We start from the raw sequence: 24,776 nt of genomic DNA on the forward strand, positions 1-24,776 counted from the left end.
TATGTACGTGAAGTTGATGTGCACGCGCGGCCAGGAAAAGATTTTCGTCAATAACATAAAGTAAAGACACCGGCACCGTCTTGAGATAGCGAGCGTTTGAGTTTCGAGACGATCAGTCAAACATCAACGGACGACAAGACTATCGCGTTGGATCTAATCAGTTAAGCTACACGAAGAGGATGCTAAACTTCGGATAATTTCACTTTCTCTGAAATTGGATCGGAATTTGCACAGGATTTACCGCCACGTGAGGTTTTACGATCAAACTCTGATATCTGACCAGTCTACGCGTGAAAGTCTGCCATTAATCCATCTCGAAATCCGACGAAAGTAAAGTTGGACGCGAGAAGTTTCAAAGATCTCAGTCCCTATTGTAAAATTCAGATTTTAGATTTTCCGTCCAGAAGTTCCGAGCTCGGTCGCTGACGCGGATATATAAAAACGCGTGGTCGGACCCATTGACAACGGCTTCAGCGCTCGCTAAATAATCAACGCATGATTCTAGGAAGTGAAAGTTTGATTTAAAAATACCCGCTGTGTTGTTGTTGCCGATCGAGCGGTCATAAAGAGCATCGCATTTCAATCAGGAGCCAGCGAACGTTTCTTCCAGCAATCGTATAAAGCGAATTAGAAAACAAATCGAATCAGATCGGAAAAACTTTTCAGCAGATTTCGTTAAAATCAGTTATCGAATTATGGATAGTTCGCTGTTTGCGTTAGTTTGTCAGTATTTGGTCGTTATTTGTTGGATATTCGCCGGTTTAACGGGTAGTTTTAACGTCGATTTGAGAACGGCGTTCGTTCACAAGGGGAAGCCTGGCAGCATGTTCGGGTTTTCAGTAGCCGAACACAACGATCAGAATGTGAAATGGTAAGTAGGATGGAATATAAATACTTTTTCTTTAATCTCAGGATACAGGTCCACAGGTTAGGAGTTAGAGTTAACTCTGAATTCAGGATCAAGGTCCACAGATTCGAGTTACAGTTAACTCTGAATTCAGAATCAAGTTCCACAGTTGTGAGTTGTGAGTCGATGGAATTGCTCGGAGTGGGGTTAGATTGCTCGAAATTCCAACATAATTTTAGTAACGAAACTTTCTAAAAAAGTTAACATCGAATCTGTACAAAAGTTCAAATCAATTAGCCGGATCGGATGACCACGAAATATTTTATCAGAACCCCCCGCTGAGATGTGACCCTCGGATCAACCTGTATGGGTTATATCTCGAAAACAAAGTTGCACAGTCAAGCCTCGTGGTCCTACAACCGATCTGGCAACGTTTGATCGGTCTAAGCTCATTTCGGTTCTATAACCAATCTAGCAACTCAAGACCAGTCTAAGCTCATTTCGGTTCTATAACCAATCTAACAACTTAAGACCAGTCTAAGCTCATTTCGGTTCTATAACCAATGTAACAACTTAAGACCAGTCTAAGCTCATTACAGTTCTATAACCAATCTAACAACTTAAGACCAGTCTAAGCTCATTACAGTTCTATAACCAATCAAACAACTTCAGACCAGTCTAAGCTCATTATTTTGCGCCCATATCTAACAACTTAAGATCAGTGTTAAGATTCAAAAGACCACATGCGAAGTTTAAGTCACAACCGAGGAGCATATCAGCGCAGATCGCCAGACGAAATATGATACAATATAGATGTTGTTTTCTGATCTGTATTATCAGATGATGGACTGATATTACATACGCGAGTTGGATATATACGATTTGTACTCGCTTTGCCGTTATAGTAAAGAGCGTTGTTTAGTCTGTGCGGCGTACTCCCACGATATATTCACAAGAGGAAAAGTTGAAATATGCGAACGATTTCGAAAACAACTGAAAGTTCAAAAACACGCGTTCATATTGGTATATATAAATATTACACAAATACTGGTGGTCTCTCAGAGCCAGGCGTTTCCGTTCGTTCCCTGCTGGTTGAAATTTGACTCGGGAATTTAAAAAGATTTAACTCATACGCCAAGAGTCAACTGCGCGAATAAACATCATCAGATAAGATCGCCTGGACCCAGTTATATAGTAAACCGTTAAGATTTGTATCAAATTGATAATATATCTCTGGAATTGATATTGTAGAAATACAGTGGAACTTCATTACAACGAACTTCAGGGGCCCAGGAAATCTGATCTCAGGATCCAGTTCCACGTTGTGAGTTTGAGTTAACACTGAACTCAGGATCCAGTTCCACATTTGTGAGTTTCAGTTAACACTGAACTCAGGATCCAGTTCCACGTTGTGAGTTTGAGTTAACACTGAACTCAGGATCCAGTTCCACATTTGTGAGTTTCAGTTAACACTGATCTCAGGATCCAGTTCCACAGTTGATTTTCAGTTAACACTGAACTCAGGATCCAGTTTCACAGTTGTGAGTTTCAGTTAACTCTGAATTCAAATCACTTCAGTTTCGATGAGTTGAATCAAATTTTTCGATTCGAGTCAAATTCAATCAGACCAGAACCGTCGAACGATAGGCCCTCTGGGTTCTACATGGTCCAACCCTTGCGTGGAAATTAAAGTCGTTTTTCAGTTGAGAATTAGATAAACATCTCACAGTTACATAATTTGTATTCATCCTAACTGTTTATAGAATTTTGTGGTTTCTATGGAACCCCTGTTTGTTTTCATATGTCACTTGTTCTGTTTACATTTATTCTGACACATCGCTTTTGTTTATGTCCTGTTTGTTCTGTTTTCTGGTCATTGCACCTGATGATGGCTGTTAGTCAACAGCCGAAACGTTGCGGTTTCACTCTAATAAATTATTTCCTATAAAATTTGAATTGCGGGACTTCTCCAATTAATCTCACATCCGAGAGTTAATTGATACGTGTCAGAAATGATTGGTCGAAAGCCACCGGTTTTATTTCTCCGCGATAAGAGATGATGGAAAATCTTCTCGCTCCTGCAACAGCAGCAACAGCAGCAGCAGCAGTAGCGCGTGAAACGTAAACAATCCGTCTTAGCGATTTAACAGTACAGGAACTGTTGCGCGCTAATGATGTAACATTTCTTCGATCTATCTTTAAAGAGAGGGCTCCTTGTTCGTTATAGTGTGTTACTAGGTAACTCTTTCGCCCGTTGACGATGAGAAGGTGAGAGAGGATGAGAGGAGGGCTTTCTGTAACTGGGTGAGAGTTCCCAAAGTTTATGATGGCGGGAGGGAGAGGGGGAGAGAAGGGCTCGCTGTTACTGGATTTCTCCTTGCCCGTTTGGAATGGAGAGCGAGAAAGGGGGAGGGAGAGAGAGAGAGAGGGGACTCCCTGTTTATTATTTTCTTATCGGTAACTGGGGAAATGTTTCCAGTTTTATATTGGAGAGGGAGAGACGGGATTGGGGTTTCCCTGTTCATAAACTGGGCTGAAACATCTGTAGGTACTTCGATTTCCGATATCAAAATCGAACCCCCAGCAGGTGTGGTGAGTTTGTAAGGGATCCACCAAATCGAAAACAAATCAAACGAAATCTACCAATCAAATAAATAAAAGGGCCAATCTCTCTATTTTAAAAACATCTCTGAGGTCCGCGTTCTTCACGGAGACTCTTTAGGTCTTGTTTAGATAAAGGGATTTATTTCATTTCAAAATATATCGAGTGTATTATTAATCACTGTTATATCAACCCTTCAAGTACATGTTCATGATGTTTACTTCTGCATACAATAGTTAAATCTTCAACAACCTTTCAACTACTTCATAGAAAACAAATCCCCGAATCGTTAGAGCGACCTCTTTTAGAAATCAAAACAGACGATTTAGTTTTGACAACAAACCGTAACATCCTCGATTGCTGGGTCGCGAATTACGTACTTGTCTTGACACGTGACACGTGACACATTCCAGGCGCGCTCGTTATAGGCTGTTCTATATCCGATGACCGGCGAATCTATCGTGACGTAAGCAAAACAGTTCACAGCCTGATCAGAATAACCGTTGCATCCGGTGGCACTTAATGACCTTTTGTAACCGGGGGCTACTGTGTCAACACCTGCGCGGTAGACCTACTGACACGCGTTCGTGTCAAGATTTTTGATAATCGAAGAAGTCCGACAATTCGACTTTATTTTTAACGATAAGGTTTATTATTTTGAAACCACGACGTTTCGGCTGTTGACTAACGGCCGTCATCAGATGGAATTCCACAAAATTCGAATTGTGGGACTTCTTCGATTATCCACAGTGTACGGATTGTTTCATTCGAATACTAAGATGTTTGATAATTTGTTGAAAGTATTCACGGCTGAAGTATGATTTTATTTTGCTGTAACTGTCACTAAAGAGAGTTGAGTTCTCAGTGGATACTTGAGCGGAGTCTGTGAATATAACCGTGGACCCCGGTATTGCAATAACTATTCGCTGATCGAAAGTTAACAAGATGTAAAGGAGGGAATCCTACAATTCTAACAGCTTCAGTCAGCTTCTACGGTTCTGCGGTTTTGAGTTAGAATTTAACTAGCTAATTGTTATCTCGGAGTACCCCCCCCCTCTGCAATAAAAGCTAAAACCTTCCTAAGTCCTGGAAATCGTTGTATCCACGGTCACTCCTAGTTTAAACAAGACACCTGGCGATCCGAGTTTAAAACCAATATATGGCACACTGTAGTGAATATCAGACATTTTTTAAGAATGTATACTCATGTATGGTTGATTTGATTTTTTCAGGGTATTGATCGGGGCCCCGCGAGCTCAGACGAGACAAGCGTCGGTAACTAAAGCCGGGGCGGTATATAGATGTAAACCTGACGACCCCAGGTGTGGGATAGTACCGTTCGACACGAAAGGTAGGCCTATATAAAAATGCATCCCTGTATCGTTTATGTCGAGAATCCCGCGCTAACTGGTTTCGTTGGGACAGGTCGTGACTAGAGGGTTTGTATGGGACACACCAATTTTTTACAGAATCAGCCAAAAATAGATGAGACCGAAAAAATCACCTCTATTTCGAGATCAAAACATTTGAAATGATAGTAGAATAGCCACACTTAAACGTGGAGAATTGATTATATGATAAATCATTGTGAACATCTTAGAGATGATGTCGAATATTTTGAAGGTCGCGTCCTCTGTGTTTGATTTTGAGAATCTATGAACACAAGTAACTTGAAATAAAATCATTCTCTATTCCGAGATCGAGCAGAAAATGATGTCCTAGCTGTGGAACCGGGAAACAAATTCGACTGCGTTGATAATGTTGTTAAGCTTTTTCTAAAATTGTGGGTGTTTTCGTGTAGGTCCCGACACGACGTGGAACGGTACCATGTACGTACCTAGTGAAGATAAGTCATTCCAATGGTTCGGAGCCACTTTATCGGCGTCGGAAAACGGAGTTATAGTGGTGAGTACATTATTTAACACTCAATGTTCACGGCATCTTGCCCCTCGACCCGCCGAGCGCCGCTAGGAACCCTGTATCGAAAACTGGTTCCGTTTTCGATGAAGAACCATCTACAAAAAAATCTGCCGCCGTTGTGATTCGAAACCCAGGGATTGACGAGAGACCACCAGCTTCCGGTTTCACGAACAAGTTTAAGCCTAAAACGGTTAAGTTTGAATTGTTGTCCTCATCGAAAACACGAAGTAACCAATGGCAATAGCAATTACACCAAAAATTTGAGTTTAACTTTTTAAAAACTGGGTCCAGTGCGTTTTTTCGAATCAGTGACGACTGCTACTCTCTTAGCTTCCGATTAACGATTAACTAAACCCCCTCCCCCTAACCCCCTCCCCCTAACCCCCTCCCCTAACCACCTCTCCCTAACCCCCTCTCCCTAACCCCCTCTCCCTAACCCCCTCCCCCTAACCCCCTGCCTTGAAAACATCGTTCCTGATGAAAATACCCCCAGCAGCGCTGCAGCTCAGGGGAATAAAAACTACATCGATTAATTGACTTAATATTTCCTTCATCTGAGTCGAATATGAAAACAGACACTCCGGCAAGGTATATTTTTATTTCTAGCTATTTTCTCTGTTATCTCAGGCCCTAAGCTGCGTCCACGCTGCTGCTGCACTGCTGCTGCTGCTGCTGCTGCTGCTGCTGCTGCTGCTGCTGCTGCTGCTGCTGCTGCTGCTGCTGCTGCTGCTGGTGTTGCTGTGCTTTCTGTTATCTCAAAGGCCACATCAAAACAACCGCCGCCTCTACTCAAATATTTTTTTTTCCAATCTAGTTGATTTTGTTTTCATTTGGGGCGTATGACTGTATGTAAATTTGGAGTATGTTGTGTTAATTTACTTAGTGAAAATATATCTGATCATGAAATTAAACCACAGTTAGATTTCTAAAATGGTACCCTAGGCTGTTAGCTATCTGCAACAGCTCTTTGGAATATTGAATTTTAGGGGGAGGGGTATTCGGATATATATTTTTTTTTGTTATTTTTGGAGTTGATTGGCGTTCGTAGGTTCGGGGTTTAAATGGTATTGTTTCTCTTGGTAAGAGGTGGACAAATCATGAAAAATATAAATTTAAAAAACCACTAAAGTTTAAAAGACTAAAAGCTAATTTAGTTTAATTTATTTCAAAATAAAATCACACCTGACGCTGATCTCTGGCCGAGAGTTCGAAACGTTGATAAATAAAATTGTTTTCAATCTTGGACGTTCGGTAAATTAGCGGGTTTAAAACTTATTATTATCTGTTCACCACGTCAGAATGTGACTATAATCTACCATATAAATAATATACATCGGGATGAAATATCAAATACGTAATAGTACAGATTTGTTGTTGGCGATATCAATTTATGACCGCGATCAATTCATAACCCGGTTTATGGAACAGTGTAGGAACAAAAAAGATCAGGATGCATTTAAACGGACAGACGTCAGCGACGCGTTTATCCTAATTTCTGTTAATAGTAGCAGAAAATTGTCGCATTTTTAGCGGATGGCATGTGAAATGAGTCACGTTGTTTTCTGAATTGTTCATTTCAAACCCGGAGATGCGTGAATGAAACCGTCTATTCGCGTTTCAGCTTCTACAATAGATCCAGTGATTGAAACAATCGGGCCGTTCCCAGAAATTCCTAAAAAAAATAAGGACCTATATTTGTATAATTGTGGCTTTGATAATTGTTTATTTTATTGTGTCTGATTATTATTCCGTGGTTTAAACGATCCTAGATAGGAAAATATATCGCTGGTAATCTTGTTCATGAAAACTCTATTCGTAGAAATCTGGGCCCAGTTCCGCAGTCGTGAGTTAAGATTTGACTCTGAGTTAAAACAATGAAAAATGAACTAATTCTAACTCAGAGTTAACTCTAACTCAGAACTGTGGAACTGGATCCACTGAACTAAAACGTTTAAAACCACCCGTTATGCAGAATTTAAGAGATTAAAAATCGAGATTAAAAATGAATTTGATTTATCACGAGTTGAAATAAAAATACACGACGTTTCGTTTCGTGTATTTTGATTTTAATTCTTTATAAATAGAAAATTCGTTTTTAACCTTTTCAACTTCGTATCATGGTTGGTTTTAAACTTGTTATCTGTTCTCCGCGTCTGTACGTGTCGTTTCTACCAAATCTTATTTGTTTTTTTTGGCAATTTTTATTCCTTTCGTGAAAAACGTTGAACAATTTCCGTCCTAAATTATTTGGGAGCCACTTGCTTATTATAGTCATCGCTTATAGATTTAAGAACCAGTCTACGATAGACAGCCATATACATAGTTACGAAGCCAGTTCAACAACTTAAAAACCTGTCTTAAGATTAAGACTATTTATAGGTACATCACAAACTGTCGATTCCAGTTCGATAGAAACAGTTTTGGGTAAGATGTGCCTAAAATAGAAATCGCTAAAAGTCAGATCCGACCAACTCCGGATTCCGATTTCTGATCCGGAAAACAAGTTGATTTTTGAACTCACTAATGTGGATGTGTCTGAATGATAAATCATTGATTATTCCATGTCGTCTATTTTGAAGGCGTGTGCTCCGCGGTACGTGTATTTCACGCGGTTTCTAGACAGCCGGGAACCAGTGGGAACATGTTTCGTAGCGATGGGTTCGACGACTCGATTTCCCGAATACTCGCCCTGTCGGACCGGATACGGAACCTACGACGAACAAGGTCATTGTCAGGCGGGATTCAGCGCTACACTTTCTAAGGTATGTTGGCAATTAATAATCTCTCAATAACACGATGACGTCATTGGGGCATTTATAAAGGCAGACGTTTTTTTTCTGGAAGTATCTATGGAACAAATCAAGAGTAGGCTATTCTGATGATATCAACTTTTCCGAAAGGGTACTTAAAGAAGGTAATTTGATGATGTCATAGGGGAACTTTTTAAGGTTTTTTTGTCAGCAGGTCTTATCACTAGTAGAGATTTTGATGATGTCATAGGGTGTTTTATGCTCTCAGCCATATTAAGATTGTCGAATAAGGAGATTTGTGGAGGCATATATATATTCTGTAGTTTCGGTGTCGCGATTGATGTAGCCAGTGAGTTTGAACGCGCACAGTACGGACAGTTTATTTAAGTGCATAAATTGCGGGTAACCTCGAACTTTCTTCATTATAGAAGTACTAAGTACATTATGTGTAGTATGGGGTAGTATGTCCAGTCAGGTGTTACTCTCATCAGTACAAGGGGGTAAGGTGGAAGTTGCTCACATCATCAACTCCCCGGCCGCCTGTTTGTAATGAGAAAGTTGTAAATACCTATCTACCGCGTTATACATATAGATATATACTGATGTCCAGATGGTTTCATCGTGTATTCACTGAATCCATTTATCAATATGGTGCTCCATTATATTGGACTCGCAATGAGCTCCACGGGGCTTGGTTTCATAGACCCAGTAAAACGCATTGAAATTTAGAATTTTTCCAGTAGAAGTCTAAGAAATGAAATGGTATTTTGATCATTGACGCAGATTCCGGAGTAAGCCTTTCTTCTTTGACCATGTACCGAACGATATAGCTCACGACAGTTTGATTATGTATGGCCCGATGTGGACCATGATGTGGCTTCGATCGACAAGCCCGTAGCGGTGCCACTGAGCCCTAAGGATGGCTCTAACAGAGTATCTCATAAGTGGGCTGGTCCGAATGCCATTCAAATTTTGAAAACAACCGTTATCAGAATTTTCGGCATTCAATAAAATCCGTCTGCCCGGTTAGTTTCTGCATGTATTGATCGTATAATCGCGCACCTGTATCGCAGACTGACCGATGTTTTAATCAGCAATCGATCTATCTATATCTATAGCTGTGAATCACACAGCAATCAGGAAACCAAGACGAGAAAAAGCTTGTCGGAATATTCTTCCTCTCGGGGAAAGTATATCGACTGATTAACCGATGGATCTACAGCTGTGTGTAGAGTTACAGATTGATGACATCTTTATGTATTTAGCATTCAAGAAAATATTGTCCACTCTATCGATTTGATCCATAGACATTTCCAGAAAAGATGTCTTCATCAATCCCCCTATGACATCATGAAATTATCTTCTACAGTAATTTGATCTATTGACATTTCATGAAAGATGTCTTCCACCTTGAATCATTCTTATCATTAAATACTGGCGAAATACCGGTGGATTTAAGGGGCCGGGGATTTATGAAGACTTGCATCAGTGCTGAGTGACAGAGCGGGTTCGAATCCTGCTGGCTGCTTATATTGTGTGCGCGGGTAACACTTCAAAGGTCGCGGCCCCGTTCGAAAATTAGGCCTAGTGTCGTGAGATCATCCGAACGACGTAAACCAAGGTAGATAAAAGAAATGACGTCATAGGGGGATCCGTAAGGACGAAATGCCGTCATAGGGGGATCCGTAAGGATTTTCTTCTTGGGTTAATAATTAAGCATTTCCATCAAGAATCATTATAAATAGCAATCGTTTATTGCGAAGATATAGGCTTGTTTCGAAAGTTCGGTTACTAAGCCGCTCATCTGGTTTGTGTTTATATATTTACTGTGGATGACATCTTGTTTATGTTTATTCTCCATCTATGTGAAATAAAATCAGTCACTTCCAAGGTTTCGTAGTAACCAGACGTGTTGCTTCTTTCTCTCGGATCTGTCCCCTCTGGTCGAATCGAACCTTTCACGACATTTTGGTGCCGTGACCAGGATGGGGTCAGAAGGAAGGCTAACGGCAATCAGAAGGGCCCAACGGGGCCAAATGACGAAGATTTTCGGAAAAACGGAAGAAAAACTAGCAGAGATTCTACTCGTCGATGAAAGTTCAAGAACTCTGGAAACTGTTCAACCGTTCTCCACTTTAATCGACGCGCTGTTCACAAAATTCGAATATTTACGACAATTAGACCAACAATTAATGGATGAAATCGCTGATGAAACCGAGTTAACTAACACTATAGTTGAATCAGATGATTATCTCACTGAGATACAAATCAAACTCGGTCGATTCAAACTGAACTTGGATAATCTACTAGCGAAGATACCAAAACCACAATCGCTAAACGAATCTGTAAGTACCATCAATCGAAGCAGTACTACCTCAACCGGCAGTAAAAAAGTCAATCTACCAAAATTGGCTCTCCCAAATTTCGATGGTGACATTTTGAAATGGTCTACTTTCTACGATAATTTCATCTCAGCCGTCGATAGCGATCCGCATTTGGACGATATCCAGAAGTTTCAATATTTGGTCGCACAACTTACTGACGAAGCAGCGCGTACCATAGAAGGTCTGCAAATAACTAGCGCTAACTACAAAGAAGCTCTGACGATCTTAGTAGAAAGATACGGTCAACCTCACAAGATCGTGAACGCGTACATCAGAGCTTTATTAGATTTGCAGCCACCGCAGGATCACGAGAGTCTACGCGAATTTTACGATTCTTTGGAAACATATATTCGAGGATTGCGCGCGCTCGGGAAATCGGAAGATGCGTTCGGTGACATACTCGTTCCGGTAGTCTTCGATAAGCTACCGAGTCCCGTCAAAACACAAATTTCACGGGAGCACGGAGACCGCGCCTGGACACTTAAAGAACTACGCGACGCGATCCGAAAGGAAATACAAGCTACACAGGCAGGAGCGAGCTGCGTCAACTTCGATAATGAAAAATTATCCGCTCTTCATATAAGCACTAAAACGAGGAAAAATCCGGCCTCGAAAAACAACAGTTGCGCGTTCTGCAAGGGTCCACATACGGCGTTCTCATGCGATATAATCGTTAACCCAAAAAAGCGACAAGACATCATAAAGGCAAATCGTAAGTGTTATAACTGTTTTGGCAATCACATGGTAACAGCTTGCCAATCGAAATATCGTTGTAAGGTTTGCAAAGGCAAACACCACACTGCTATTCATATAGATCGAAATACTGATACGCATATTGAATCAAAAAATATTCATGTCAATATAGCTCCAACTTCAAGTCCTGTTCTCTTGAAATCGGCTATTGGTCAAATAAATTATGGTTCGAATTCGACCACGGTAAATATCTTGTTTGACGAAGGAGCGCAGTGCTCATTCATCACTAAAAAGTCGGTAAATGAATTAGGTGTCCGATTGGACAAATTTGAAAAGCAAGATGTAAATATTTCCACCTTTGGTGAGAATTCGCCTGGGGCACGTACTCTACGGAGTATAGATTTAAAACTTCGTACGCGTAAAGGCGAAATTGGTTTACGTGCATTAGTTGTACCGGAAATATGTCCACCAATTCAGAACAATGTAAAACTTGCTGTGACAAATCACCCGTACCTTCGAAATTTACCATTAGCACCGTACGTCAACACCAGCAATTGTGAAATTAATCTATTAATCGGTGCTGATTATTACTGGTCGATCGTAGAGAATGAAGTGGTTAGAGGAGCTGGCCCGACAGCTGTCAGTTCCAAACTCGGGTTCCTTCTATCAGGACCCATCAATTTGAATGCGAATACATCGGTACTCCATACTACCTGTCTTTTGAATACTATACATTCAAACGATGAATTCTCAAAATTATCTAACTACTGGGATCTTGAAGTAATTGGCATCAAGGAAACGATTAAATCTGAAACAATGAATTTTGAAACGTATCGAGACAATTACCTTAAACGCGATACCAGTGGTAAATATATAGCGAATTTACCTTGGAAAGAAGATTATCCACCGCTCCCTACCAATTTTGATATTTGTACCGCTATAACTAGATCTATGGTTAAACGCTTGTCTCCAGAACTGAGGCAGACATATAATGCGATAATAGCAGAGCAACTTTCACGCGAATTTATTGAGATAGTAGAAAATGATGACAAGAGCCAGGGCCATTACATACCCCACCACTCGGTTAAAAAGGAATCAACCACAAAACCGATTAGAATTGTTTATGATTGTAGTTGTAAACAAGGGGATAATCCTAGTTTGAACGACTGTCTGGAAAGCGGTCCTTCATTAATAAATGATCTTGTGCAGATATTAATCCGCTTTCGCACGAATAACGTCGCATTTACAAGTGATATTGAAAAGGCATTTTTAAATGTAAAACTCGGTGAAAACGATAGAAATTTCACAAAATTTCTATGGCTATCAGATCCTACGGATCCCGATAGTCCCTTCAAGGTCTATCGTTTCAAATCAGTACTTTTCGGGTCCACTAGCTCACCATTCATCTTAAATTCTGTAGTGAAAACGCATCTACAGTCCGAAAATACAGAAATCTCAATCGATATGCAATCAAACATATACGTCGATAACGTTCTCAGTGGCTCTCATAACGCTAAAAAAGCAATTGAATATTTCGAAGAAGCCACGAATACTATGAGCAGGGGTGGATTTATTTTGAGATCATGGGCTACAAACGACCCAGAACTAAGATCGTTGATAAAACAACAGGCAATGGGTGAGAATAATGAAATCGTCAATGTCGTAGGGTTACAATGGGATACGATTAGTGATACTCTTCAGTTTTCAAAGGCCATAAAAGACCCAGCTATGTGCACTCAGTCTGTGGTATCTAAGCGGGAAGTTGTGAGCGTAACAGCGTCACTATTTGACCCCCTTGGTCTCCTCTCGCCTGTGCATATTCAAGCTAAAATGTTTATCCAGAAATTGTGGCAATCTAAACAAACTTGGGATGAACCCTTATCTGATGAATTATCATCACTCTGGTTTGAAATACATCAGCAGTTATACGCCTGTCAACATACAGCTATACAAAGACCATATTTTGGTCAACCGACTAGTGAATGTGAACTACACATTTTTGCTGATGCCAGTCCCAATGCTTATGGGGCTGTAGCTTATCTGAAAACTGACAAATCGACTTCAATCATTATGGCAAAATCACGGGTTAAACCATTAAAAGAGGTTACTATCCCTAGACTTGAATTATTGGCAGCACTGATCGCTGCACGGCTCGCGAAATTTATCCGTGATGCATTCGACAAGTCAAATTTAAGTTTAACAAAATGTGTTCTTTGGTCCGATAGTCAGATCACAATACATTGGATTCGGAGTGAGAAGAAATTACCCACATTCGTCGAAAACAGAGTCCGTGAAATTCGGTCTGTCAAATTTGACATAATCAATTATTGTCCTACAAAGGACAATCCTGCTGATCTCTTGACTCGGGGCATCAATACCCAAGACTTGGATAATAGTAGATTATGGTGGTTTGGACCAACTTGGCTGCCTAATGGCGATTGGCCAATTGATCGATTGAATAATTCAACTGTACTATTTTGTTCAGTAAATAATTCTGAATCGCACTCTCAACAGTGTGCAGAATTAGCTAGTACTAATTCTATCTCAGTTCTATCAACCACCGCAACTCCATCAGAACCGTCTGGAATACAAAAAGTAATAGATGTCGAGCAATTCAATTCGCTGCATAAATTACTTCGAGTCACAGCATGTGTACTACGCTTTATTTCTATTATGAAGAAGACATGTCAACCTAGACATAATCATATTACCGTGCCAGAAATACGTTTGGCTCGTACTACGTGGGTTCGCTCTTTGCAAGATGACGAATTTTCAAATGAAATTAAATGTATTCAGAAAGGGGGACGAGGTACCCAATTGACTAAACAATTAAACCTATTCACTGATAAAGAGGGTTTAATTAGATGTGGCGGTCGTTTTCAAAACGCGAATCTTAACTACAACGCTAAGTACCCAATATTATTGCCATCGAAGCACCCATACACAAAATTAGTAATTAGTGACGCCCATAAAATGGTTCTACACAGTGGGTTACAATCAACTTTGTGTTACATACGTCAATCATATTGGATACCAAGAATTAGGCAAATAGTTAGCCCAATTATTAGAAAATGCTCAGTTTGCATTAGACATGATGGTAAATCATATCGTGCGCCAATCACGCCTCCGTTACCTGCCTGTAGACTAAAAGAAGCTCCACCCTTCACCATCACAGGCGTTGATTTCACTGGCCATTTATATCATCGCACGAAACACTCAAAACAGAACAAGGCATACATATGTCTATTTACATGCGCCGTTTCCAGGGCAATACATCTGGAAATAGTCACTGATCTGACGCCTGCTTCCTTTATGAGAGCATTTCGCAGATTTGCCAGCAGGAGGTCGTTGCCAAGTCAATTGATCTCTGATAATGGTTCAACATTTTTGTCTGCAGAAAACGATATCAAAGAAATATTCAAATCAACAAAAGTCAGAAACTTTCTGTCTAACAAACTTGTCACTTGGACATTTATACCGAAACGCGCGCCATGGTTTGGCGGATTTTATGAAAGATTAGTCGGTATAACGAAAAACACTTTGAAAAAAGTAGTTGGTCGAGCGTGTATTACCTTGGACGAATTGTCGACTCTAATTACTGAAATAGAGGCTACAATAAACGATCGTCCTCTAACGTACATGACAAATGATGACGATGAGATCATTCCCTTAACTCCATCACATTTAATTTGTGGGAGAATGATTACTCTGTTACCTCAACCGGTAGTTGAAGAAAACGAACTAATTGATCCGAATTTTAACTTACCGCCCATCGGTTTCTCCGACGCGAAGAAACGCATGAAATACTTAGACAGTCTTTTCCAAGATTACTGGATACGGTGGCGAAATGAATATTTGCCAACCTTAAGGGAAAACCACTGTCAGACGCTAAAGCGGGGTGGCATTACGGAAAATCATGTCAAAATAGGCGATATAGTGATCGTTCATGATGACTCAAAAAAGAGAATCTTTTGGCAACTCGCTATCATTGAAGGTCTGAACAAGGGCAACGACGGTCTTGTGAGATCCGCGGTAATTCGTACTAAAAGCGGGATTACGAATAGACCCCTTAAAAAATTATACCCCTTAGAAGTCAATTCTGATAGTGGCGAGAAAATGAATGATGAATCATCGCCTCTAATTAGTAATATTCAACCCCCAATGAAAATAAAACGAAATGCAGCATTGAACGCTAGAAATAAAATAAAAAACTGGTGTGACAAACTGGTCGACTAATGCACAGGTTCAGCCTAATCAGAGTATAATTCAAACTTATGTTCATAATGTTTCTTAATATGAGTTAATTTCATTTTTGAAGATTTATAATGTTAAGAACATGTTCTTCTATGTTTTTCAATTATTAAAATGTGTAAATGACGATCACCATAGTATATATGTAAAATTTAATGTTAATTGAAATGTAAGTTGAATCTTAACAGTGAAAATCATGTATGTATACATTCAAGCACAAATTGTATTAATGTTGAAATATTATGTAATTTCCTTTCTATTATATACCTGAATATATATCGGAGTAAATGTTCTTTTTATTTCTGATATTCACATGTTTTTAATTTCAAGAATACGTCAATCAATATTGTAATCTGTTATCTCATAATAATGCTATACAATATCCTAGTTATCATGTATACACCTATATTTTAGTTGAGACACAACGCAATGTCAAAGTTTAACGTCAAAGCTTAATGTCAATGTTTAATGTCAAAGCAATCTCAGTTTTGTGTTAAATGAAGATTAAGAGTAATGCAAACTTGATGTATCGAAGATTTAGTGATTCTGATATGAAATTGGAAATTGATTAATTTCTCATTTTTTACGTAGGCTTATTAACCTCATAGGTATTCCTAATTGATTATACATCCTATTTTTTCTTCCCGCCGCCGGGAGTGTTTCGAAAGTTCGGTTACTAAGCCGCTCATCTGGTTTGTGTTTATATATTTACTGTGGATGACATCTTGTTTATGTTTATTCTCCATCTATGTGAAATAAAATCAGTCACTTCCAAGGTTTCGTAGTAACCAGACGTGTTGCTTCTTTCTCTCGGATCTGTCCCCTCTGGTCGAATCGAACCTTTCACGACAAGGCTCTCTTAGTTTGCACTTTAAGGCGGCGGGGTTGAGATTCTTCGAGTTCTATCTCTCGTCCTGAATACACAGTAGTGAAACACGTCGAGGAGAGCGTGCATGGTTTATACTACGAGTCGACCGCGCGTGCTCTGTGTTACCGAAAGCATCGTCAGATTACAAATACATAGAGCTAATACTTCACAGTTTATCCAACAGTCAATCTTTATATCTGACGCAGACGATACTTGATTAAACAGGCGTCAATTCGTATAGTTTATAGTAACCTTCAAGTGACCGCGATCACGTGTTTATGAACTCGAGATCGCGCGGACGAGAGGGTTACTCTCCGATGATGGTGGCCAGGTCCGCGACCTCCGTCTACGATTTCTGATAATATTTACTCGAACAATTCGTGTCAGGAATACACGCAGTTCGTAGCTGTTCTTCGGGTCACGATAAGTTGAAAACGACTCGCGATCGGAATTTTAATCCTCGAAAAAAATGATCGCTACGATCGCGATGCCGTCCCGGGGTTAAATTCCGTGAAATAAGTTTCACCTTAAAACGGTTGAATTTGAAAAGTCGAACGATCGATTTAGCCTATAAGCAAAATCACAACAATTAGAAAATGCATCCGTGAATATTATAAATACCACGACACGTATATCGCAGCTGGGCATTTAACACAATAAAGGGAAAAATGGAACAATCTGTAGCTTTTTGTTCGATTCTGTTTTCATGGCCCACCCAGTGCTCACCCATGTCTTTTATCATTGCATTTCAACAATCCATCCTCAAGAAAACATCCAGGTCTACCTACCTTACCTTCTAAAAGATTAAATAATCAAAGTTAGATACAATTATACTTAGTTAATCTTAAAGCTGCGTAACACAGATTTATCAGACACTCAGCACACGTGTATTGATAAATTTCTCAGGCAATTGTTTTGTGATTTTCTGCTTTTCGTATTTCAAATTTCATTCTTCCTCGTTATATCTAGGATGGCAGAACGCTGTTGATAGGAGCCGTTGGGAGCTGGTTTTGGCAAGGTAACTTTCTTAAAACAATAATTTTAAGAGAAAACACTATATTTTTGCACATCGAAAGAATTGATGACACGTCAAAAGAACAGATATATTGTTCTGCACACATTCTTACTTTCGATAATTTCGGGGTTTTGTTTCCAGGTCAACTTTTTTCCAACAATTTACTAGAAGTGTCGAAACAGCACTTGGAAACAAGGGAAGGTCATTACAGTGAAGATTACAGCTATCAAGGTATGACTTTATTTTCGGGTGCGGCTTCATCTGTCGAGCAATTATTTCAACATAATTCACCTCGTAGATTTTGTGAACTGGGTCTTGAAGTTATCCCTAGGGATAAATCCTTAACCTGGACCTGGTCTTATAGACTGGGTATCAAAGTTATCCCTAGGGATAAATCCTTAACCTGGACCTGGTTTTATAGACTGGGTATCAAAGTGATCCCTAGGGATAAATCCTTAACCTGGACCTGGTTTTATAGACTGGGTATCAAAGTCATCCCTAGGGATAAATCCTTAACCTGGTCCCGGTTTTATAGACTGGGTATCAAAGTTATCCCTAGGGATAAATCCTTAACCTGGAGCCGGTTTTATAGACTGGGTATCAAAGTTATCCCTAGGGATAAATCCTTAAACTGGACCTGGTTTTATAGACTGGGTATCAAAGTTATCCCTAGGGACAAATCCTTAACCTGGGCCTGGTTTTATAGACTGGGTATCAAAGTTATCCCTAGGGACAAATCCTTAACCTGGGCCTGGTTTTATAGACTGGGTATCAAAGTTATCCCTAGGGATAAATCCTTAACCTGGACCCGGTTTTATAGACTGGGTATCAAAGTTACCCCTAGGTGCAAATCCTTAACCTGGACCCGGTTTTATAGACTGGGTATCAAAGTTATCCCTAGGGATAAATCCTTAACCTGGACCCGGTTTTATAGACTGGGTATCAAAGTTATCCCTAGGGATAAATCCTTACCCTGGACACGGTTTTATAGACTGGGTATCAAAGTTATCCCTAGGTGCAAATCCTTAACCTGGACCCGGTTTTATAGACTGGGTATCAAAGTTATCCCTAGGGATAAATCCTTAACCTGGACCCGGTTTTATAGACTGGGTATCAAAGTTACCCCTAGGGATTTCCTTTCGGTATCAGCGCCTCCTGGTTTTCATCTAAGAAAACTATTCGTACATTTTATAGGCTATTCCACCGGAATCGGCGAATTTACGTTCGACGACAAACCAGGTACGAATTCAATCGATGCTTCCTCCAATTGTATAGCAATAGATTAATTAATTCCTGATAAAATCGATATCTAACTCAATGATAATTCTGACGTATTTATACTGTTACATGTGACACGTAGCGTCGAATTTGAAATTTGTTCATGTTTGATTTTTTAACTAAATAGATTATGTGGCCGGTGTGCCCCGGGCGGATGGTCTGCTGGGTCGAGTCATGATTTATGACCACAACATGGAATATCTTCATAACATAACAGGAGAACAGGTACGTCGCTTTTATTCGACTCTGAACCAATTGAAAAATAAGCCATCTCTCACCTTAATTGGATTAGAAGTTCACAATAGTTCATATCAATAGCAAATTTCTCAAGTGCCAATTTTAGATAGCCTATACGGACAAAAATCCGTTGTTGAAGTATGAAAAACTTAGAAAGATTTTTGATAATGAAATTGATTTGAAAAAAAGTCATTTATACAATTTCAGTTTGGAGCATATTTTGGATATTCGATGGCTGTAGTCGATTTGAACGGAGATGGGTAAGTAGAGCTTGGTGATTCCCCATAAGTAGGACCGAGTCGCACGGCTGAATTCTGAAACTCGATTTCGTCGTAGCACCTCTGAGATATTCGAATTATCATTTTACGAGGCACGGTCTGAGAGATCGCGCTCAGATCGAAACGGCGAACGAACCTTTCAAAGTCCACTCATGCGCGATCTATAGATTGACCGGATAGGTCAGTTTCGGATTGTTCTGGTACAAACCAGTTTATGGCGCGTACGACAAAAGGTCACGTTATGACGTGTTGACGGCTCTGCGGACCGAGTTCTGTACACGAGAACTTTACAACGAAACGCCGATTAGCATGTTTATTTTTCCTAGGAGATTTATTCTAAACAACTACTTCAACTGTTCTAAATGTTTTCAGAGCCGATGATATAATTGTGGGGGCTCCATTTTACTCGAGTTACAAATCTGAAAATTACGACACAGGTCGAGTTTTCATTTATTACCAAAATCCGAGAGGGGTAAGTCGAACGATCAAATATTAACCCTTTCTGTGGGGTGCCGAACTTCCATCGACCTTGAAGAACTACGCCGGGTTCGAGTCCCGAGTTTCTCGCTTTTAAAACTGATCGCGGCTTCTTCGTCTATTTTTGCGCGCAGAGTCCTCAGCGTTTCTCTACGGATAACTACCACTACATCGACGGGTTCGGACACAAGTCTCGTTTCGGACAGGCGCTGACCAAACTCAACGATATCAACAGCGACGGAATAGCCGGTAAATATTTTTCTTTCAATTAATGAAATTTTTAAATATTTTTCTTAAATAACACCAATATTCCGTTATAATGATGTATATTATTTACAAGAAGTCCCACAATCAGAGAGCTGGAAAATTAGAATTTCAAAATGTTAAAATTATTCATCGGCTGAAGATCCGAATTTTCGGTTTTCGATTTAGAACCATTTAAAGGAATGGTTTAGATTTAGAACCATTTTAAGGAATGGTTTAGATTTAGAACCATTTTAAGGAATGGTTTGGATTTAGAACCATTTAAAGGAATGGTTTAGATTTAGAACCATTTAAAGGAATGGTTAGATTTAGAACCATTTTAAGGAATGGTTTAGATTTAGAACCATTTTAAGGAATGGTTTGGATTTAGAACCATTTAAAGGAATGGTTTAGATTAAGAACTATTTTAAGAAATGGTTTAGATTTAGAACCATTTAAAGGAATGGTTTAGATTTAGATTATGAATGTTCCTTGAAAATGGTTCTTTTAGTGGAATACCGAAAATTGGGATTTGATTATAAGAAAACATTTTGATAGTTTAACTTTTCGGTCTGCTAAATGTGGGACTTAATTCGCGAAGCAAACGTCAAACAATCCTTGATTTGAAAATATGTACTATTATTATCTTTGTAACCATATAAACATCGACCTCATCTCACAAACAACTCTATTTTATTCTACGTACAGATTTAGCAGTGACAGCCCCGTACGAGGACGAACAGGGGGTAGTGTACATTTACCACGGTTCTATCGACGGTATCATACGGGAACCGTCCCAGGTAAGCGCATAGACTTTCATCTAGAAATTTAAATGATCTTCCTTCTTGTCTATAAGATAAAATTTGATTCTACTTGTCGTGTTATAAACCCATCACGCTTGCCGGAACGAAAGCGGGGTTTCGATTTGAATCAGAAATCGAATTCCGAGTACCAGATTGAGTCGATCTTACGGAATTTTCTGTTATAATCGAAGTACTTAATTAGACATTTCGGTCCCGGTTCATGTAAACAATCTTCCATCAAGCCTGCTCTGGCAAGCGACTGGGCAACAATGAAAATCTGATATCCACAAAACTGCGACCTTTGATATTTCAAATCTTAATTTGCTTTAATTTCTGACAATTTAGGGAATAAGTCAGGGATGAAAATTTATGGGATTTATTGAAATTTATCAGAGTTGGAAATATATAAAACAGATTTTCGCCAAAGACCTTCGAATTCGCAACTGTTGTTTTTTATTCCTAGGTGATAAAAGCCAACGATGTTTCGCCGGGTTTGAAAACGTTCGGGTTTTCAATATCTGGAGGGATTGATTTAGATGACAATCACTACCCGGACTTATTGATCGGCGCGTACGAATCCGATAAAGCAGTCGTGCTCAGGTCAGTAACAATAACATCGAAATTCTGATTGGCGCGTAGTAATCTTAATTTTGAATACGGTTATTGGTCAGAGTCATCCTATCTCGCCTTTGATTGGCCATATTCCAATTATATCTCGTCCCTGATTAATCAGATTCCATCTCGTCTCTGATTGGCTAGATTCAAATAACCTCGCCTCCCATTGGTCAAATTCAATTGCATACTGATTCTCTCCTCAGTGATAATTTGTCCTCTCCTGCTATTTTCTAGGTCTCGACCGATAATAAAACTAAACCCGACGATGAATTTCATTCCCGATGTGATAGACCTCGACGACGCCGATTGCGATATTGGCAACGGACGAAAAGTGACTTGGTAAGATTTTCCAAATCTCGAAAATCTCAAATTGTGTGAAAACATCAGAGGCTGGCTGCATAGTCATGACTTAGACTTAAGACCAGTCTAAGACCAACTTAGTTCTATAGCCATTCTAACAACTTTAGACAAGTCTTAAGAGACTTATTGGTCTCAAGCGATGACTGTGCAACTGGCTCCTGTCGCACAGTCGTGACTTAAGTCAAAGAGTATATAGACCTTGAGACTAAGACCGGTCTTTTAGATTTAGCTATAGACCTAAAGTTGTTCTTAGACTGGTCTTACATCTGAGCCATGAATGTGCAACTAGCCCTGATCTAAGTGAGCCGCTAACACTTGGCCAGTTTTCAAGACGTTTCATTTTTTTCTTGTGTAGTTTAACTTTGAGGACATGTTTGCTGTATGGAGGTATTGGTGTACCCGATCAAATAGGTGAGTGAGAACCATAAACCCCCTATGACATCATCATCATCGACAGATTACCTACAAGTGAGTTGTCCAATAAATCCTTTTCAAAGATGTGTGCCACGATCAATACACATTCCACCAGAAAAGATGGCTGACTCCACATATCCCCAAATGACATCATCGAACTTGACCTTTGACCTCCGCTTATTAATTTGGTCTCTAGACCCTCACAATTTTAATGACAATATTTTTCACAAATCGCTCACTGTTTTTAATGTTATTTTGTTTGTTTTTTGTTTAGAGTTACATTTAGAATTAGAGTTGGATCACTTGAATTCGGACGCACCGCGTGCTTTATTCATCAACACCGAATTGAATCCACATCGAATCAACATCAGCGCTCAGTTAAACAAAGCATCGCTCTGGTGCCGCGAGGATATCGTTTATTTATCGGTAAGTAATCAACATGTTCACCAGATGTCGCTAGTGTGCAGTAGGGCATCAGCTACTGCGGCAAAAGAGGATTCCACGTGTGGCAAGTGAGGATCCACCAGGTGTCTCTAGTGTACAGTAGGGCATTAACTACTGCGGCAATATAGGATTCCACTTGTCGTAAGTGAGGATCCACCAGGTGTCACTAGTAGAAGGTAAAATTCGTTAATTTCAAATTCGAATTGTAGAAAACGATTCGCGATAAACTGACGCCGTTGTCGAGCAGTTTGAAATATCGTCTGGTCGAAAAGTCGAACCCGAAACCGAAAGAATTGCTGCCGATACTGGATCAGTTTCAATCCGGAACTCGTAACCTACTCGTATCCCAGGTAAGACTCGTCATTTATCAACTCCAGACTCGGTCAATAGAATTAATTTTCTCCATCTTGGATAGGATTTTTTAAAAGTCGTTCCTTTTGAAATTTTCAGGCGAGGTTTAAGACTAACTGTGGCCCCGACAATATCTGTATTCCAGATTTGGTCGTCAAAACTAAGAAGTAGGTCATTTTTACCCAGACTTCATAAATCCCCCTATGACATCATCTCCAAGTGATCTGATCGAAATTCTCGAAAAAGTTGGCCGCCTCCATAAATCCCCCTGTGACGTCATTAGATTGCTTCAATTTGATGATGTCATAGGGGATTCATCGAAATAGCCATCTTTTCTAAAAGGGTCTCTAAGCTAAATCACTATTCGGTAATTTGATGACGTCACAGTGGGGTTTGTGTAGGCAGACATCATTTCGGTTTTAAAGATCTACATTATTAATTGTAAATTGAATAAAGTAGGAAACGAAAACCTGTTTCTTTTTTATTTCAGAATCACTAAATTTCACACAATCGGCAGCAAAGACGCCATAGAATTCGTAACGACGATTCTCAATAAACTAGAGGATGCTTACGAGGCGACCGTTTATATTAAACTGCCCCCTGGTGTCGGATATTTCAACATCGATACGAAAGAAAAGGTATTCATAATACGCGATTATCCATTGTATTCGGAAATCTTATGCTAATTCATCGCAAAAATCGCAAATATTTACATATCGAGAGAAAAATAAAAAAGTCGCCATCTTATGAATAGCGCCGCGTAGTGGCTTTTATTGTAATCAGCAGTTGGAGTCTAAGTATCAAAATAGCGCTACATATTTAACAAAAACGTTTTTATATCTACTTGAGAATATCAAACAATATTTGATGGAATTACAACAAGTGAAATATTGAAAATAAATTTGAGTAAATGTAGATATTGATCGATTTATGATATAATTTGAACACCGGTCACATAAAAACCGGGTCAGACGTATATATAAAATGGCGGACGTTACGTAAGCATACTTACCTGGCACAGAGGTCCACCGTGATCTGGAAGGCGGTGCCTCTATGGCGAGGCCTGTCATTGCACAAAGACTGGTTGACCCATACGATCTCCCCAAATGTGGGAGACTCGGGTGTACAATTTCTGGTAGTGGGGGACTGCGTTCGCGCTATCCCCTCTTTACACAAGTAAAATTAATATCCTCCCGCGATACTGCTACCCGAATAATTGCGAAGTGTAGTCGAGATCTTACGTTGTATCCTGGATTGTGTATGACAGGCTATAGATTCAAGGGATGAAAAAAGGATAAACGTTAATATAATTCACAATTTGTCACCAAGCACTGTATTATAGAAAGAGCAATGTAGATTTTCGTTTGGGCCAGCGAAAGGCCGCTGTCGCAAACACCCGGTAAAAGGAGAAGTAATACGAAGATACCAAGGGGTTACTTTAAAGCCATCTCGTAACAACTGACCGTCAAAGCAAGGTATCCTCTGACGAATCCCAGCGCGAGAGGAATCGGGCCGAGTGTTTTTTTTTTAAACTAAATATAAGCATGGTTTGATTGATGTGAATTTCTTGAAGATTTTTTTCCTCATTTTCTCTTCAGAAATCTGGAGTCAGTTGCGGCCTGTCCAGCATCAATAACAGTAGCTACGTAGTCTGCAGCGTCGGCAATCCGTTGATCGGCCAATCAAAATCGCAATTCACCGTTACTATGACGACGTCGCAGTTGACGGCAACGGTTGACTCTTTGAAATTTGAATTAAACGTGAACAGGTAAATCAGAACCCGGTTTTACAGACCGACATTACCTTATACCCGGGGGTTAATTCAATTCTTTTTCAATTGAGTTAACCCCACGGTTAAAGGTAAGACCAGTCTGTAAAACCTATCCCCGGTTAATTTAGATACCTTTAACCTGGGTGTCTGACTCATTTTCAATTGAGTTAACCCA

The 24,776-nt window shown here is 39.7% G+C and overlaps 1 protein-coding gene and 1 non-coding gene across 4 annotated transcripts in view; both read left to right on the forward strand.

Annotated features, from left to right (window-relative positions):
• Window positions 1-565: 565 nt before the first annotated feature.
• Window positions 566-24,776, forward strand: part of LOC141911870 (integrin alpha-8-like) — a 29,146-nt gene continuing 4,935 nt past the window's right edge. The window contains exons 1-20 of one of the 3 annotated variants that reach the window (XM_074802946.1): window positions 566-871; window positions 4,682-4,800; window positions 5,251-5,354; window positions 7,949-8,131; window positions 17,285-17,333; window positions 17,472-17,561; window positions 18,525-18,569; window positions 18,736-18,833; window positions 19,053-19,105; window positions 19,496-19,595; window positions 19,735-19,849; window positions 20,552-20,643; window positions 21,110-21,246; window positions 21,496-21,600; window positions 21,977-22,032; window positions 22,310-22,461; window positions 22,689-22,829; window positions 22,930-22,997; window positions 23,321-23,468; window positions 24,429-24,598. In XM_074802946.1, the coding sequence (XP_074659047.1) occupies window positions 696-871; window positions 4,682-4,800; window positions 5,251-5,354; window positions 7,949-8,131; window positions 17,285-17,333; window positions 17,472-17,561; window positions 18,525-18,569; window positions 18,736-18,833; window positions 19,053-19,105; window positions 19,496-19,595; window positions 19,735-19,849; window positions 20,552-20,643; window positions 21,110-21,246; window positions 21,496-21,600; window positions 21,977-22,032; window positions 22,310-22,461; window positions 22,689-22,829; window positions 22,930-22,997; window positions 23,321-23,468; window positions 24,429-24,598 (2,201 nt within the window). In that variant the 5' untranslated portion in view covers window positions 566-695. The remainder of the gene's footprint in view (window positions 872-4,681; window positions 4,801-5,250; window positions 5,355-7,948; window positions 8,132-17,284; window positions 17,334-17,471; window positions 17,562-18,524; window positions 18,570-18,735; window positions 18,834-19,052; window positions 19,106-19,495; window positions 19,596-19,734; window positions 19,850-20,551; window positions 20,644-21,109; window positions 21,247-21,495; window positions 21,601-21,976; window positions 22,033-22,309; window positions 22,462-22,688; window positions 22,830-22,929; window positions 22,998-23,320; window positions 23,469-24,428; window positions 24,599-24,776) is intronic. The other 2 variants (XM_074802947.1, XM_074802948.1) reach the window with 2 other exon arrangements.
• Window positions 23,835-23,997, forward strand: LOC141912388 (U1 spliceosomal RNA). The gene has a single exon (XR_012620166.1). It is a non-coding gene; the product is annotated as a U1 spliceosomal RNA (small nuclear RNA).

The sequence above is a fragment of the Tubulanus polymorphus genome, chromosome 10 (assembly GCF_964204645.1).
Source record: "Tubulanus polymorphus chromosome 10, tnTubPoly1.2, whole genome shotgun sequence".
Classification (NCBI taxonomy): domain Eukaryota; kingdom Metazoa; phylum Nemertea; class Palaeonemertea; order Tubulaniformes; family Tubulanidae; genus Tubulanus; species Tubulanus polymorphus.